Raw genomic sequence first — 14,191 nt, 5'->3', positions numbered from 1 at the left:
ATAGTACGGACACTTGCTGTTATAATTCTTTGCCAAACAAAATTTCACAAATAAAATTCCATGAAGTCTACTTCTACTCAAGGCTGTGAATGTGTAACACAATATGCCACACATACATGCTTTACAAACATTACTCTTTGAGCTTCTAAGTCAGTGGATTGAACTACTTTTGCTTTAACTTTTTATTCTGATGTCATTTTAGACATATAGGAAAGTTACAAACACAGCAGAATTCACGTATACCCTTCACCCTATTAACAATTTACCTAGCTCTAGCATAACTACCAAACCAGGAAATTAACATTGGTACAACACTGCTAATTAAACTGTACAACTAATTTGAATTTTACCTGTTCCCCCTCAATGTCCTTTTTCTTTTCCAGAATCCCACAGTGCATTTAATTGTGTCTCCTCCAATCTATGACAGTTCCACATTCTTTCCCAGTATAGTCAATTTTTATAACACTGAAAAAATTGAGGGCATGTAGGGTGGCCCATGCCTGTAATCTCAGCACTTTGGGAGGTCGAGAATGACAAATTGCTTGAGCTCAGGAGTTTGAGACCAGCCTGGGCAACATGACAAAACCCCATCTCTACAAAAAATTAGCCAGGCGTGGTGGTTCATGCCTCTAGTTACAGCTACTTGGGAGGCTAAGGTGGGAGAATCGCTTGAGCCCAAGAGGTAGGGATTGCAGTAAGCCCAGATTGTGTGCGACACTGCACTCCAGCCTGGTGACAGAGTGGGACCCAGTTTCAAAAATAAATTTTTAAACTCATTTTCTTATATTTTCTTTCTTTATTCCAGTAGATTCTCCTATACGCTTCATTTCAATATAAATAGGAATTTAGCTTTCTTCTACCAGATCATGGAAAAGATCACCTGCAAAAGTGAGAAAGAGTTCTGCTCTGGCTGGATGAAATCTTCAGATAGCTGTCACCAATGCAAAAAGATATCAAGATAAAATTGCTATATTAATTTTCATAATTTTTTAATTTGAGACAGGGTCTGGCTCTGTCACCCAGGCTAGAGTGCAGTGACACAATCTTGGCTCACTGCAACCTCTGCCACCCAGGCTCAAGTGATCCTCCCACCTCAGCCTTCCAAGTAGCTGGGATTACAGGCATGCACTATCACACCCGACTAATTTTTGTATTTTTAGTTGAGACAGGGTTTTGCCGTGTTGCCCAGGCTGATCTCGAACTCCTGAGCTCAAGCAATCCACCTGCTTCGGCCTCCCAAAGTGCTGGGATTACATATGTGAGCTACCGCACCTGAGCTACCGCACCTGGTCTAACATTTCTTACTCTGTCTTTTCTGAATAACCCCATTATACTCACATGAATTCTTCCAGAAAGAATATTTAATTAATGTTAAATTAATGTCACTCTGCTTTCTTTCCCCTCAGATTAAAGCTACACAATTCCAGTAGCAAGATTCCTTTTCTAAGGCAATTGAGGTTAGGAAAAGAAGTTGTAAATGATAATGCTATGGTTCTATCTGGATCTGGTAGCAACACTGCATGCCTTATTCTAATCACCAGAGATCAAGCTGGGTAATAACTATCTGACATGATAGGCTTAATTTAGCTACCTTGAAAGGCTTGCTGGTACTTAAGACTTTAAAATAGTAACTGTTTTATAATGTCCTGGATGTTAATTCCAGTGCCTTTGCGGTTTCTCTCCTATTTTATATATTTGAAAGGATTGAATGAATAGTTTGTAATTACTTTTTTTTTTTTTTTTTGAGATGTAGTCTTGCTCTGTTGCCCAGGCTGGAGTGTAGTGGCGTGATCTCGGCTCACTGCAGCCTCTGCCTCCCGGGTTAAAGCGATTCTCCTGCCTCAGCCTCCCAAGTAGCTGGGACCACAAGCACATGCCACCACACCCGGCTACTTTTTTTGTATTTTCAGTAGAGACGGGGTTTTGCCATGTTGGCCAGGCTAGTCTTGAACTCCTGGTCTCAAGTGATTCATCCACCACCACCCCCAGCCTCCCAAAGTGCTGGGATTACAGGTGTGAGCCACCGCACCCAGTCCGTAATTACTTTCTATCATTTAAATCACGTGGTTATAAAGGTACAGAAAAGTGGATACTCACCTGAATCTGTTTTTTTAAAGTTCTTTTATATGTGTTTTGGTCTCCTTTAATAAATAAGCTCATAGGCCAAAGGTAATTGGACACAGCTTTCCATATTTAACTCAGGTGTGGACAGGATTAATAATCCTTGGGATGGATTATTTATTTTAATTTTGAAATGTAGTCTCACTCTGTCACCCAGGCTAGAGTGCAACGGTGCGATCTTGGCTCACTGCAAACTCCCCTCTCTCAGGTTCAATCAATTCTCCTGCCTCAGCCTCCTGAGTAGCTGGGATTAGCAGGTGTCTATCATGCCCAGCTAATTTTTGTGTTTTTAGTAGAGATGGGGTTTTGCCATGTTGGACAGGCTGGTCTCGAACTCCTGACCTCAGGTGATCCGCCTGCCTTGGCCTCCCAAAGTGCTGGAATTACAGGCGTGAGGCATGAGCCACCGAGCCCAGTCTGAATAATTAATTACTTTAAATTGTGCTTGAAAATTATGAAAATTGGCCAGGTGTGGTGGCTCATGCCTATAATCCCAGCACTTTGGGAGGCCAAGGTAGGTGGACCACTTGAGCTCAAGAGTTCCAGACCAGCCTACACAACATGGCGAAACCCCATCTCTACAAAAAATACAAAAATGAGCCATGTGATGGTATATGCCTATAATCCCAGCTAATCAGGATCTCAAATCCCAGGATAATATAATGCCAACTTTTCCTTTTTTTTTTTTTTTAGTTATCTCTGCAGTAACTTTAATGCCCCAACTTCTTAATCCATGTTATGAAACAATAGTGGTGGAAGATAATGGCTAGAAAGCATCTCTTGGTTCTCTGTTTACTTCACTACCAGTTACTCACTCTCTCATTCTTCCTCCTGGCCTCTTACAGTTGGGGCTCCTTCAGGGCTCAGTTCTGGGCCCCGTTGCCTTTTCTTTTTACTCTTTCCCTAACAGAAATTCAGTTTTTAGGCTGATATCCTCAAATCTATAATCTCAGTCCAAATATTTCCTCTGGGCCACAGACTCCCATGCCTGACCTTTGTAACCTCTCCACTTTAAGATGGTTCACATGTTCCAGCCGTAACAATCTAGATAACAGTAGCTGAAACAGCAAAAGGTACCGAGCACTTCCTATGGGCCAGGCCCCATTCTAAGCATGTTTTATGCACTAACTCATTTAATCCTCCCAACAACTCTGAGGCAAGGAGATTTTAGTAGAGATGGGGTTTTGCCACGTTGGCCAGGCTGGTCTTGAACTCCTGATCTCAAGTGATCCCCACCACCCTCCCAGCTTCCCAAAATGCTGGGATTACAGGTGTGAGCCACCGTGGCCAGTCTGTAATTACTTTCTATCATTTAAATCATGTGGTTATAAAGTCACCCCTATCTTGCAGAGGGGAAAATTGAGGCACACAATAAGTCACTAGCTCCAGTTTAGCATCTTCAACACACGGCAGTGTCAGAACTCAAACTGACCTCTTCTGGCTTCGGAGCCTAGACTCCTGTATTAGTCTGCTTTCACACTGCTGATAAAGACATATCCGAGACTGGGAAGAAAAAGAGGTTTAACTGGACTTACAGTTCCACATGGCTGGGGAGGCCTCAAAATCATGGCAAAGGGTGAAAGGGACTTCTTACATGGCAGTGACAAGAGAGAATGAGGAAAAAGCAAAAGTGACCTGTTGCCCAGGCTGAAGTGCACTGGCGCGATCTCGGCTCACTGCAACCTCCGCCGCCTGGGGTTCAAGCAATTCTCCTGCCTCAGCCTCCCAAACAGCTGGGACTACAGGCGCCCACCACCACACTGGGCTAATTTTTCTATTTTTAGTAGAGACGGGGTTTTGTCACCTTGGCCAGGCTGGTCTTGAACTCCTGGCCTCGGCTGATCTGCCAGCCTCGGCCTCGATCTTGTGAGACTTACTCACTATCACAAGAATAGCAAGGGAAACAGCAGCTCCCACGATTCAATTACCTCCCGCTGGGTCCCTCCCACAATACAGGGGAATTCTGGGAGATACAATTCAAGATTTGGGTGGGGACACAGCCAAACCATATCAATTCCAAACAACTGTGCTCAGCTAGTTACTGAAATTAAAGTCTATTTTTCTCCCCCAGGTCTGTTCCCACCTCCTGACTCTGGACTTTCTCAGCTCAGTTAAGACGCAGGTCATCTCCTAAAACTGGAAAGCAGAAGTCATCTTTGATTCCTCCATCTCCTTCGCTGCCCAAAACAGCAAGTTGCCAAATCCTTCCCTGTTCTCTATCCCCAGTGCAGCCTAGGTGGTATCTCCAATACCACTCTCCCAGACTCTGTGCTCACACACCCAGTCCCCTACTCAGCAGCAAAAGGGATCTTAAATGCATACATCAGTTCATGCATTTAGTTAAAACCACTGAACAGCTTTTTCTTACTTGGAGAAACAAAGAGCCCTCACCATGTCTTTCGAATGCTTCCGATCTCTAAAACTGCATGTTGAGCCACTCTCTCCCCTCTTACTTTGCTCCAACACTTTTTAAGAAAAACTCACTTGAAGTTCTCCAAAGCCAATGAGAAATAAATCTGTACTATCTTCTGCTTGAGATTATGCACAGCACTACTCCTCTCCTTTGGCATGGACTCAGCATAATGATTATAAAATGATGAGGCTGCAGTGATCTTGAAGCTGGGAGCCTAGCTTCCTCCCTGCTTACCCCACATCCACATCCCTGTACATATTTCCATTCACTGGGAAAAGGCCCTAAATTCCCTCAAATAATCTGCAACATCATTTCTAGAATGGAAAAGGATCACTCCTAGAATAAAAATAAATACGGAAACATAATAGAAGACACAAGGAGATAAGCACAAGCCTTTTCACCTTCCTTCCTGGCATTTATACCTCTTCCTCTCAAAAAAGGCCAAAAGGCCCAGGGTAGAAAGTCTATGATAATGCAATAGTTTTTTAAATGAGTAAGTTAACATAAGATGAAAATAGATCTTATTTAGACTCTTGCACCTAGAAGACAGAACATTAGACACACATAAATATTTGTTGATTTGCAATGACAAGTTATATATCAGCTCAAATGAGCTCATGAGTCTATATTTGTAATTTAATAGGAAGTGCTGGCAGTCAGATTCCCTGCCCTTGAAAATACCCAAATATCTACTACTTACTGGCATCATCCATGAACTCAAAGTCACCTCCCAGTTCAGAACTTGAAAAGTGATACTGATCTGGATCAGCCAGGGCACTCAGTAAAATCAATAGTACCACAGCATTGATGATCTGCAACAAGAAAAAAAAAAAAAAAAGAATTTAAGTAACCCCAGGATGCAATCCTTATAATAGAAAATTACATTGACCACATGGAGTCAGGCTGGCCACAGGCAACTTCCTCAGTGGCTTGACTCTCAACACTAAGCCCCACCCATCGAGGGAGCAGATAAACATTCCCAAGGCAGAAATGCTGCCAGCCCATTCAGTTGCAGCCAAGTGCACAAGGCTTGGAGTGAAGACAACAGCAGGATTTTACCTCATTCCCCCTGGCCCAGGCACCACAGAGCAGTGAACAACACACATAAACACAGGCAGCAGCCCTGGCGCCAGTGGTTGAAAAAGCACAAAAACTTTCCAGTGAGTCAGCTACACTCTAGAGCTAAAGGTAAGCAACCCAAGTTGTCTCAGTTAATCAAACATTTTACAGGTTCAAACCAGTGGAGCTTTGAGAGCTTTGAAGCCATCTAGGAAGCAGTTTCAGAGAATGAATGTAAAGCTACATAGTGGATCCAGGATCATCCTTCTGCAATAACCCTTTCCAGGCCAGGCCAGGCCAAGCCAGTAGTCCTGTCTTCTGAGTACTGCCCTTGGCTACTTTAAACTCAGCTCCTCTAAATGAAAATCATCTTCTTTAACATCTCCCACTTCTGCTCCTCCTTATTTGTTCTCTAACTTAAAAAATGGCCTTGCTATTAATAATTAATGAAAAACATTCAGGCACTATGCTAAGTGCTTTATGTGGAATCTCTCTTAAGCCCTGCAATACCCTAACGAAGTGGGTACTAAATTATTCTCATGTTATACATAGCAAACTGAGGCTCAGAGGTTAAAAAACACTGCCCAGGAACAAACAACTACCAAGCTGTAGAGATGGGATTTGAATCCAGGAATTTAGGTTCCAAAACCTAACCTCTACAAGTCTCCTGTCCATACATGAAACTTGATCATCTGAGTTTACCATCTTTATCCTGCACACCCAACCAACTGCAAAATCCTGATCATTCTACCTCTTCATTTCTATTTCCTTTTTCTTCCTGTCACTGCTGGACAATACACACACATATTGACTATGATGGGGCTGGGGTAGCAAGGACCGCAGAGTTTAAGTGAGGCACCAGCTAAGACTGGGTTGTTGTCTGTTGAGAGACAAGGTGTCTATATTGCCCAGGCTGGCCTCAAACTCCTGGGCTCAAGCAATCCTCCCACCTCTGCCTCCCAAGTACCTGGGCCTACAGGTGCGCATCACTGGGCCAGGCCAAGACTGGCTTGTTACTTCTTTACTATTCTAACTTCAGAAACTTATGGCAGAGTTCTAGGTTTTACTCTTCTCAAATGGAGTGAAGATACACAGAGAAAAGCCTCTTACTAACAACACTAACTAATGGCACATCCTACCACAAAAATCACATTTGGGTTGAGCACAGTGGCTCATGTCTGTAATCCCAGCACTTTGGGAGGCTGAGGTGGGAAGATCAGTCGAGCCCAGGAATTGAAGACAAGCCTGGGCAACACAGTGAGACCCCATCTCAACAAACAAAAAAATGAGCCAGGCATAGTGGCGCACGCCTGTAGTCCCAGCTACTCAGGAGGCTGAGGGGGGAGGATCGCCTGAGCCCAGGAGTTTGAGGCTACAGTGAGCTGATGCGCCACAGCACTCCAACCTGGGCAACATAGTAAGACATTCCCTCAAAACCAAATAAACAAAAATCCACATATTTGGAAATACCTGTTTAAAGGAAGTGTAAATGTTTTACAGAACATCCATTCAAGAGTTTATTTTTGGCCGGGCACGGTGGCTCACACCTGTAATCCCACCATTTCGGGAGGCCGAGGTGGGTGGATCACTTGAGATTAGGAGTTCGAGACCAGCCTGGCCAACATGGTGAAACCCTATTTCTTAAAATGCAAATTAGTTGGGCATGGTGGTGGATGCCTGTAATCCCAGCTACTCAGGAGGCTGAGGCAGGAGAATCACTTCAACCAGGGAGGCAGAGGTTCCAGTGAGCTGAGATCGTGCCACTGCCCTCCAGCCTGGGTGAAAGAGTGAGACCCTGTCTCGGGGGAAAAAAAAAAGTTCATTTTTAAATGACAATCCCAATTGGTTGTTTCAGGATTATTGTAGGATTCGAAGTAACTTCTTTTTTTTCTCTTTTTTTGAGATGGAGTCTCACTCTGTCACCCAGGCTGGAGTGTACTGGCACAATCTCGGCTCACTGCAACCTCCACCTGCCAGGTTCAAGTGATTCTCCTGCCTCAGCCTCCTGAGTAGCTGGGATTACAGGTCCCTGCCACCACACCTGGCTAATTTTTATATTTTTAGTAGAGATGCGGTTTCACCATCTTGGTCAGGCTGGTCTTGAACTCCTGACCTCGTCATCCACCCGCCTCGGCCTCCCAAAGTGCTAGGATTATAGGCATGAGCCACTGTGCCTGGCCGGAATAACTTTTTTTCTGCCTGTATTTTCCAAATTGTCAAATAAAAGCTGATTGCTTTTTGAAAAAAAATTGTAATAATGAGAACAGCCACTTCCCAGAGTATACATATACATATAACTAATTTAAACAGATACTACAAGCATGTGTTTAACCAAACACCTGAATTACACAAAAGAATATATAGTGAAAAGTTACCTTCTCTGTCAAAGGCATCTGAACCAAAGCGACTCCATTATGAACAGGGGCTTGGTAAAATGTGGCTAAGACCCACTGGGCTGCACTCCCAGGAGGTTAGGCCTTCTAAGTCACAGGATGAGACAGGAGGTCGGCACAAGGTACAGGTCACAAAGACCTTGCCGATAAAACAGGTGATGGCAAAGAAGCCGGCCAAAACCCACCAAAACCAAGATGGTGACAAAAGTGAGCTCTTGCTGTCCTCACTGCTCATTATGCACTACTTATAATACATTAGCATGCATGCTAAAAGACACTCCCACCAGCGCCATGACAGTTTACAAATGCCATGGCAACGTCAGGTAGTTACCCCATATGGCCTGAAAAGGGGAGGAACTCTCATTTCCGGGAACTGCTCACCCCTTTCCTGGAAAACTCATGAATAATCCACCTCTTGTTTAGCATATAATGAATAAATAATTATGGTATTATCAGTCGAGCAGCCCAAGCTACTGCTCTGCCTATGGAGTAACCATTCTTTTGTTTCTTTATTTAATAAACTTACATTCACTTTACTCTATGGACTCAATCTGAATTATTTCTTGCACGAGGTCCAAGAACCCTCTCTTGGGGTCTGGATCCCCTTTCCAGTAACATCACCACAGTAATTATTATAACAGCATCTTGTTTCTCTCCAAAGATCCAAGAAATTTCATAGCACATTTTAAACAGTGTGATTAACAAAACTCTACTTGAAGAAAACTTTCTGTTACAACTCCAAGGCTTAAAGGAGCCACAGGCCAGTCCCACAACTGGCATTAAGATGTACGGCAAGGATGTTATTTGATAAACTGTCAAGTTTTCTTGGCATTTCACAATTCCTCTATACTTTTTTTTTTTTTTTTTTGAGACGGAGTCTCTCAGTGGCATTGCTCATACTTGGAACTGTTCTTTTCCACACCTCTCAGGCTCCAAATCTTCATCTTTCGAGTTCCTGTTCAAATGTTCCCGTCTCTGTTACAGGTCCCTGCAACCCCTGACTGTAACTCTCCTTAACTTCCATGATTCTTTCTCTGAGCTCTTGTCACATTCACTGCTTTATGCTTTTTGTGTTTTGGGTACATGATGTATTTAACTTCATGTTCTGAGTCCTGGGGAGTTCTTCCTAAGCACTTAGCAAGTATGTGTTGTAGGCAATTAGTAGCTATATATGATCAGTAGACTCCATGGGGGAATAACAACAAGCGGATTAAGAGTTGACAGGTCCCTAGGGACTGAGAGTGCAGGAAAGCACATGCTTGTAAAGCAGGTGGAATTCTCACAGGCTGGAATGCAGTGGCGCAAGCTCAGCTCACCGCAACCTCCACCACCCGGGTTCAAGTGATTCTCCCGCCTCAGTAGGAGCCTGTAGCTGAGATTACAGGCACCTGCCACCACACCTGGCTAATTTTTTTTTGTATTTTGATTAGAGACAGGGTTTCACCATGTTGGCCAGGCTGGTCTCAAGTGATCCGCCCGCCTCAGACCCCCAAAGTGCTGGGATTACACGTGTAAGCCACCGCACCCAACTCTTCTATACTCTTATTTTTGAGAAAAGGTATGTGGAAAATTGTGGACTGAAATAAGATCAAATGAAATAAGAGGAATGTGCTTTGAAAAATTATGAAGAACTGGGCACGGTGGCCTGTAATCCTAGCACTTTAGGAGGCCGAGGCAGATGGATCACCTGAGGTCAGGAGTTCGAGACCAGCTTGGCCAACGTGGTGAAACCCCATCTCTGCTAAAAATAGAAAAATTAGCTGGACATGTTAGTGTTTGCCTGTAATCCTAGCTACTCCGGAGGCCAAGGCAGGAGAATCGCTTGAACCTGGCGGGGGACGGAGATGGCAGTGAGCTGAGATGGCACCATTGCACTCCAGCCTGGGCAACAAGAGCGAAACTCCATCTCAAAAAAAAAAAAAAAAAAAGTATGAAGAACCACCCAAGGGCAATGTACTCCATTACTGTTATCATAATAGGGTAGGGTTTTAAAGTTGAAATGAAAAAACATAAATTTGGGATTCATGGGCAAAAAGCTTTAAAGGAGACAGCAGAGGTAAGGAGTTGGTCAGAGAAGATGGAAAGGTGAGGAAGTCGTACAGTGTGAGTCTGGGGTCCTGTAGGGCTACTTATGGAGTTTTGTTTTGTTTTGTTTTAATTAGAGATGGGGTGTGTCACTATGTTGCCCGGGCTGATCTTGAACTCTCAGGCTCAACTGATCCTCCTGCCCTGGCCTCCCGAAGTCCTGGGATTACATGCGTGAGCCACTACCTGGCCAGGACTTTGTATTTTATTCTAAGTGTAACAAGAAGTCAACGGGGCCGGGCACAGTGGCTCATGCCTGTAATCCTAGCACTTTGGGAGGCCAAGGCGGGCAGATCACCAGAAGTCAGGAGTTTAAGATGAGCCTGACCAACATGAAGAAACCCCGTCTCCACTAAAAATACAAAATTAGCCGGGCATGGTGGTGCATGCCTGTAATCCCAGCTACTCCGGAAGCTGAGGCAGGAGAATCCTTGAACCTGGGAGATGGAGGTTACGGTGAGCCGAGATTGTACCATTGCATTCTAGCCTGGGCAACAAGAGCGAAAACTCCACCTCCAAAAAAAAAAAAAAAAAAAAGGTTCAAGGGGTAATATTACAGAAGGGAAGAATGTCATCTGGCCAGAGTTCAAATGAGTGAATATACATAAAATACCTAGACCGGTGACTGGCATACAATAGCCACTCAAATTAGTTATCTTACCTCTTCACACCTTAACAAGAACCATATTAAAAGCTCTTGGTTATAGTTTTCTAGATCTTCTAAAGCCAGTGTTACACACCTGCTTTACGCATGTGCTTTCCTGCACTCTCAGTCCCTAGGGACCTGTCAACTCTTAATCCGCTTGTTGTTATTCCCCCATGGAGTCTACTGATCATATATAGCTACTAATTGCCTACAACACATACTTGCTAAGTGCTTAGGAAGAACTCCCCAGGACTCAGAACATGAAGTTAAATACATCATGTACCCAAAACACAAAAAGCATAAAGCAGTGAATGTGACAAGAGCTCAGAGAAAGAATCATGGAAGTTAAGGAGAGTTACAGTCAGGGGTTGCAGGGACCTGTAACAGAGACGGGAACATTTGAACAGGAACTCGAAAGATGAAGATTTGGAGCCTGAGAGGTGTGGAAAAGAACAACTCCAAGTATGAGCAATGCCGCTGAGACAAGGACATGTCCTCAAGACAGCAAGTTTAATGTGGCTGGAACGCTAGGGTCAGGGGGTATAAAAGGAAATGTTAGAGGATGGAACCAAAATTGTAGGATGGGGCCAGGTGGTGAAGAGGCCTCGAAACTAGGATAGGAATTCTAATAGTTAATGAAAATGCCACAAAGGTTTTGAGGAAGGATGACATGATCAGAGCTATGTTGTTAGAAAGAACAAACTGGCAGAAGTGGGAAGGCTAAATTAGAGGCAGGAATCCAATCTGGTGTTAAATAAAAATTGTAGGCGGCCATTGCTGCAGATTGAGCTCCTGCACAATAGGGCCCCAACATACTAGACTACAAACCAAAATGCAGTCACCGTGCTCAGGTTCAGATAACCTGAAGTCACCTGATGCTAACCATCAGTTATTTTTGCATTGTTCTGTCTTCCTGCCCCTGCCTTACAAGAAAAGTCCCTTTGAAATGACCCATCTGCTTTCAGTTCTTTGTTTCTGGTTTCTTCCGCCCATTTCGCTCTAAAATCCCAAGCTCCTCTGCTTAGCTCACAGGATACTCTATTTCATGGAATGAAGTGTTGCCCAATTCTAGAAAGCCAATTAAGATCTTTAAACTAAATTGTTGCAATTTTTTCCTTTGACCCTGGAAACACCTACAATAGTCTGGCTAAGAAGTAACACGGCATTTCATCTCTAATTCTCATGATAACCCTGTGAGATGGTCATCTTCCACGTTAGGTGGTGAGGTTTAGTGACTATGTGTGGGAGAGCTAAGGTTGGAACCCCAAGACCTTTCCACATGGAGGCAGAATTACTAGAGATACAGTAACTGACTAGATGCAAAGAACACAGAAAAAGAAGCAAAGAAGACCTAAGACTTCAAGCCTGGTGACAGGATGTATCGTCATTATCAGAAATGGAAAAGGTCAGTGGAAGGACTATGACGACGTCGATTTTAGATACACTATGCTGAAAGTACTGCAGGATGTCCAAATAATCCTATTTTTAGCTTATCCATCTGGCCTCTAACCCTCCTCTTTGTACTCGCCCTGTGGTATTCATGTGTGCCCTGTTTTTCTGTTTGCTACTGGAGGTCTGACAGCCTGATGCTGTCAGATACTTACATGCCTTTCTGCCCTCTCCTGCTCCATCTCTGTAGCACATCACATGGTGTCTGACAAGAGTCCTGGCTGCTGGCTCAGTGTGTGCTTCTTACTCCAGAGTGGGTCCTGGGTCCTACACCTGCCAGTGTCATAAATGCTGTAGTAACTATTATCACCCACTCTGTACCTCTAGCCCTGTGGTCTTTCTCTCGGGGGACCAAGTCCCCTTCCAGGTGCCCTGGTTCTTCACGAGGCCGTCCAGATAGAAGGAACACAGATAAAACAAAGATATGACAGGTAAGCTCATTACACATCACAAATGACTCACCACTGTGGCTTTTAATCAGTGTGGAATTCCCCTAATATAAGAAGGTCTGTGAACTACCACGTTTATCTACTGTATTATTATTATATAAAACCTCAATTGTTGGATGGGAATCTGGCACACCATGAATGATGTGAATAGAAAATGGGGAGCCATGAGGACCTATGTCTGTGCCAAGGGGTTGGGGGTAGGCTTAGCCATGGTAGCTACTAAACCCAGAGAGATCGAAAAGGTCAGACGTGAGTCAAAGCCCCAACAACACTGGGTAAGAACTTTCTGAAAGACAGAAAATGGCAATCACTCAATCATCCATTCTAACCAAGAATAAAACATCACCACAAATGAGAACCAAGACAACGCTCAGTCTTGCCAGGAGCAGAATACATAATGCCCACAGTTGATTTAAATGCAAAAGAAGGGACACACTTATGCTCTAATTCAGTTAATGCTCACTTATTATATTTGGGCTTTCATTGTTTCTTTATGTCATGAGCAAACTGTTCCTGTTCTATTTACAAACTGATCCTGTGATGTCACATATTTTTCCTTGTTCTTAACAATGATTACTTCCACATGTAAATAAATCCAACTTCTGTCCAATTTATTAAGTGGTGTTAGGCCCCTGAATATGTTCCAGGAATTCAAAGTGCTTTTCACCCGTAAGTCCCAAATAAGAGATTTGCAGCTTGAATCTAAACAACTGAAAATGTAATTGTCAGCTCTTTTTAAAAGCCTCAATAAAAAAAAATCCTTACGAACATTCAAACCCACTGATACAGTAATTAAACAACGATCAGAAATTTACACAGGTTGTATCCAAAAATGATCACTGCAGACCTATCTATAATAGTGAAAATTTGAAACAAAAGTAGAATGACTGAATATTAAAGCCAAGTAACAGAATACTATACAAGCATTAAAATCTTATTTTTTTAAATGTTAATGACAAGAAAATGTTCACAGAATCACACTAAATGAAAAGCACAGTATTAAAAAGTTGTAATTCCAGCCAGGCGCAGTGGCTCACTCCTATAATCCCAGCACTTTGGGAGGACAAGGCAGGCAGATCACCTGAGATCGGGAGTTCAAGACCAGCCTAACCAACATGGAGAAACCTCGTCTCTACTAAAATAAAAAATTAGTCGTGCATGGTGGCGCATGCCTGTAATCCCAGCTACTCGGAAGGCTGAGGCAGGAGAATCGCTTCAACCTGGGAGGCAGAGGTTTCAGTGAGCCGAGGTCGCACCATTGCACTCCAGCCTGGGCAATAAGAACGAAACTTCGTCTCAAAAAAAAAAAAAAAAAAACCACACAAAACAAGTTGTAATTCCAATTTTATTATTTATATCTAGTTTTTTATTTGAGATAGGATCTCACTATATTACCCAACCTGGTCTCAAACTCCTAGGCTCAAGCGATGCTCCCACCGAAGCCTCCCAAAGTGCTGGGATCACAAGCATGAGCCATTGTGCCCGGCCATTTCTTTATTTTATTTCATTTATTTATTTATTTATTGAGATAGAGTCTCACTCTGTCACACAAGCTGGAGTGCAATGGCACAATCTC

At 43.4% G+C, this 14,191-nt stretch overlaps 1 protein-coding gene across 1 annotated transcript in view; it reads right to left on the bottom strand.

Moving 5' to 3' along the window:
• The window catches only part of LAPTM4B (lysosomal protein transmembrane 4 beta), an 81,030-nt gene that overhangs the window by 43,198 nt on the left and 23,641 nt on the right, over positions 1-14,191 (bottom strand). Inside the window, 1 exon segment of the mRNA XM_054497416.2 lies at positions 5,235-5,346. Within this exon segment, the coding sequence (XP_054353391.2) occupies positions 5,235-5,346 (112 nt within the window).

The sequence above is a fragment of the Pongo pygmaeus genome, chromosome 7 (genome assembly GCF_028885625.2).
Source record: "Pongo pygmaeus isolate AG05252 chromosome 7, NHGRI_mPonPyg2-v2.0_pri, whole genome shotgun sequence".
Taxonomy (NCBI): Eukaryota; Metazoa; Chordata; class Mammalia; order Primates; family Hominidae; genus Pongo; species Pongo pygmaeus.
The sequence above is the reverse complement of the archived record's forward strand: the minus strand, read 5'-3'. Positions and strand labels throughout refer to the sequence as shown.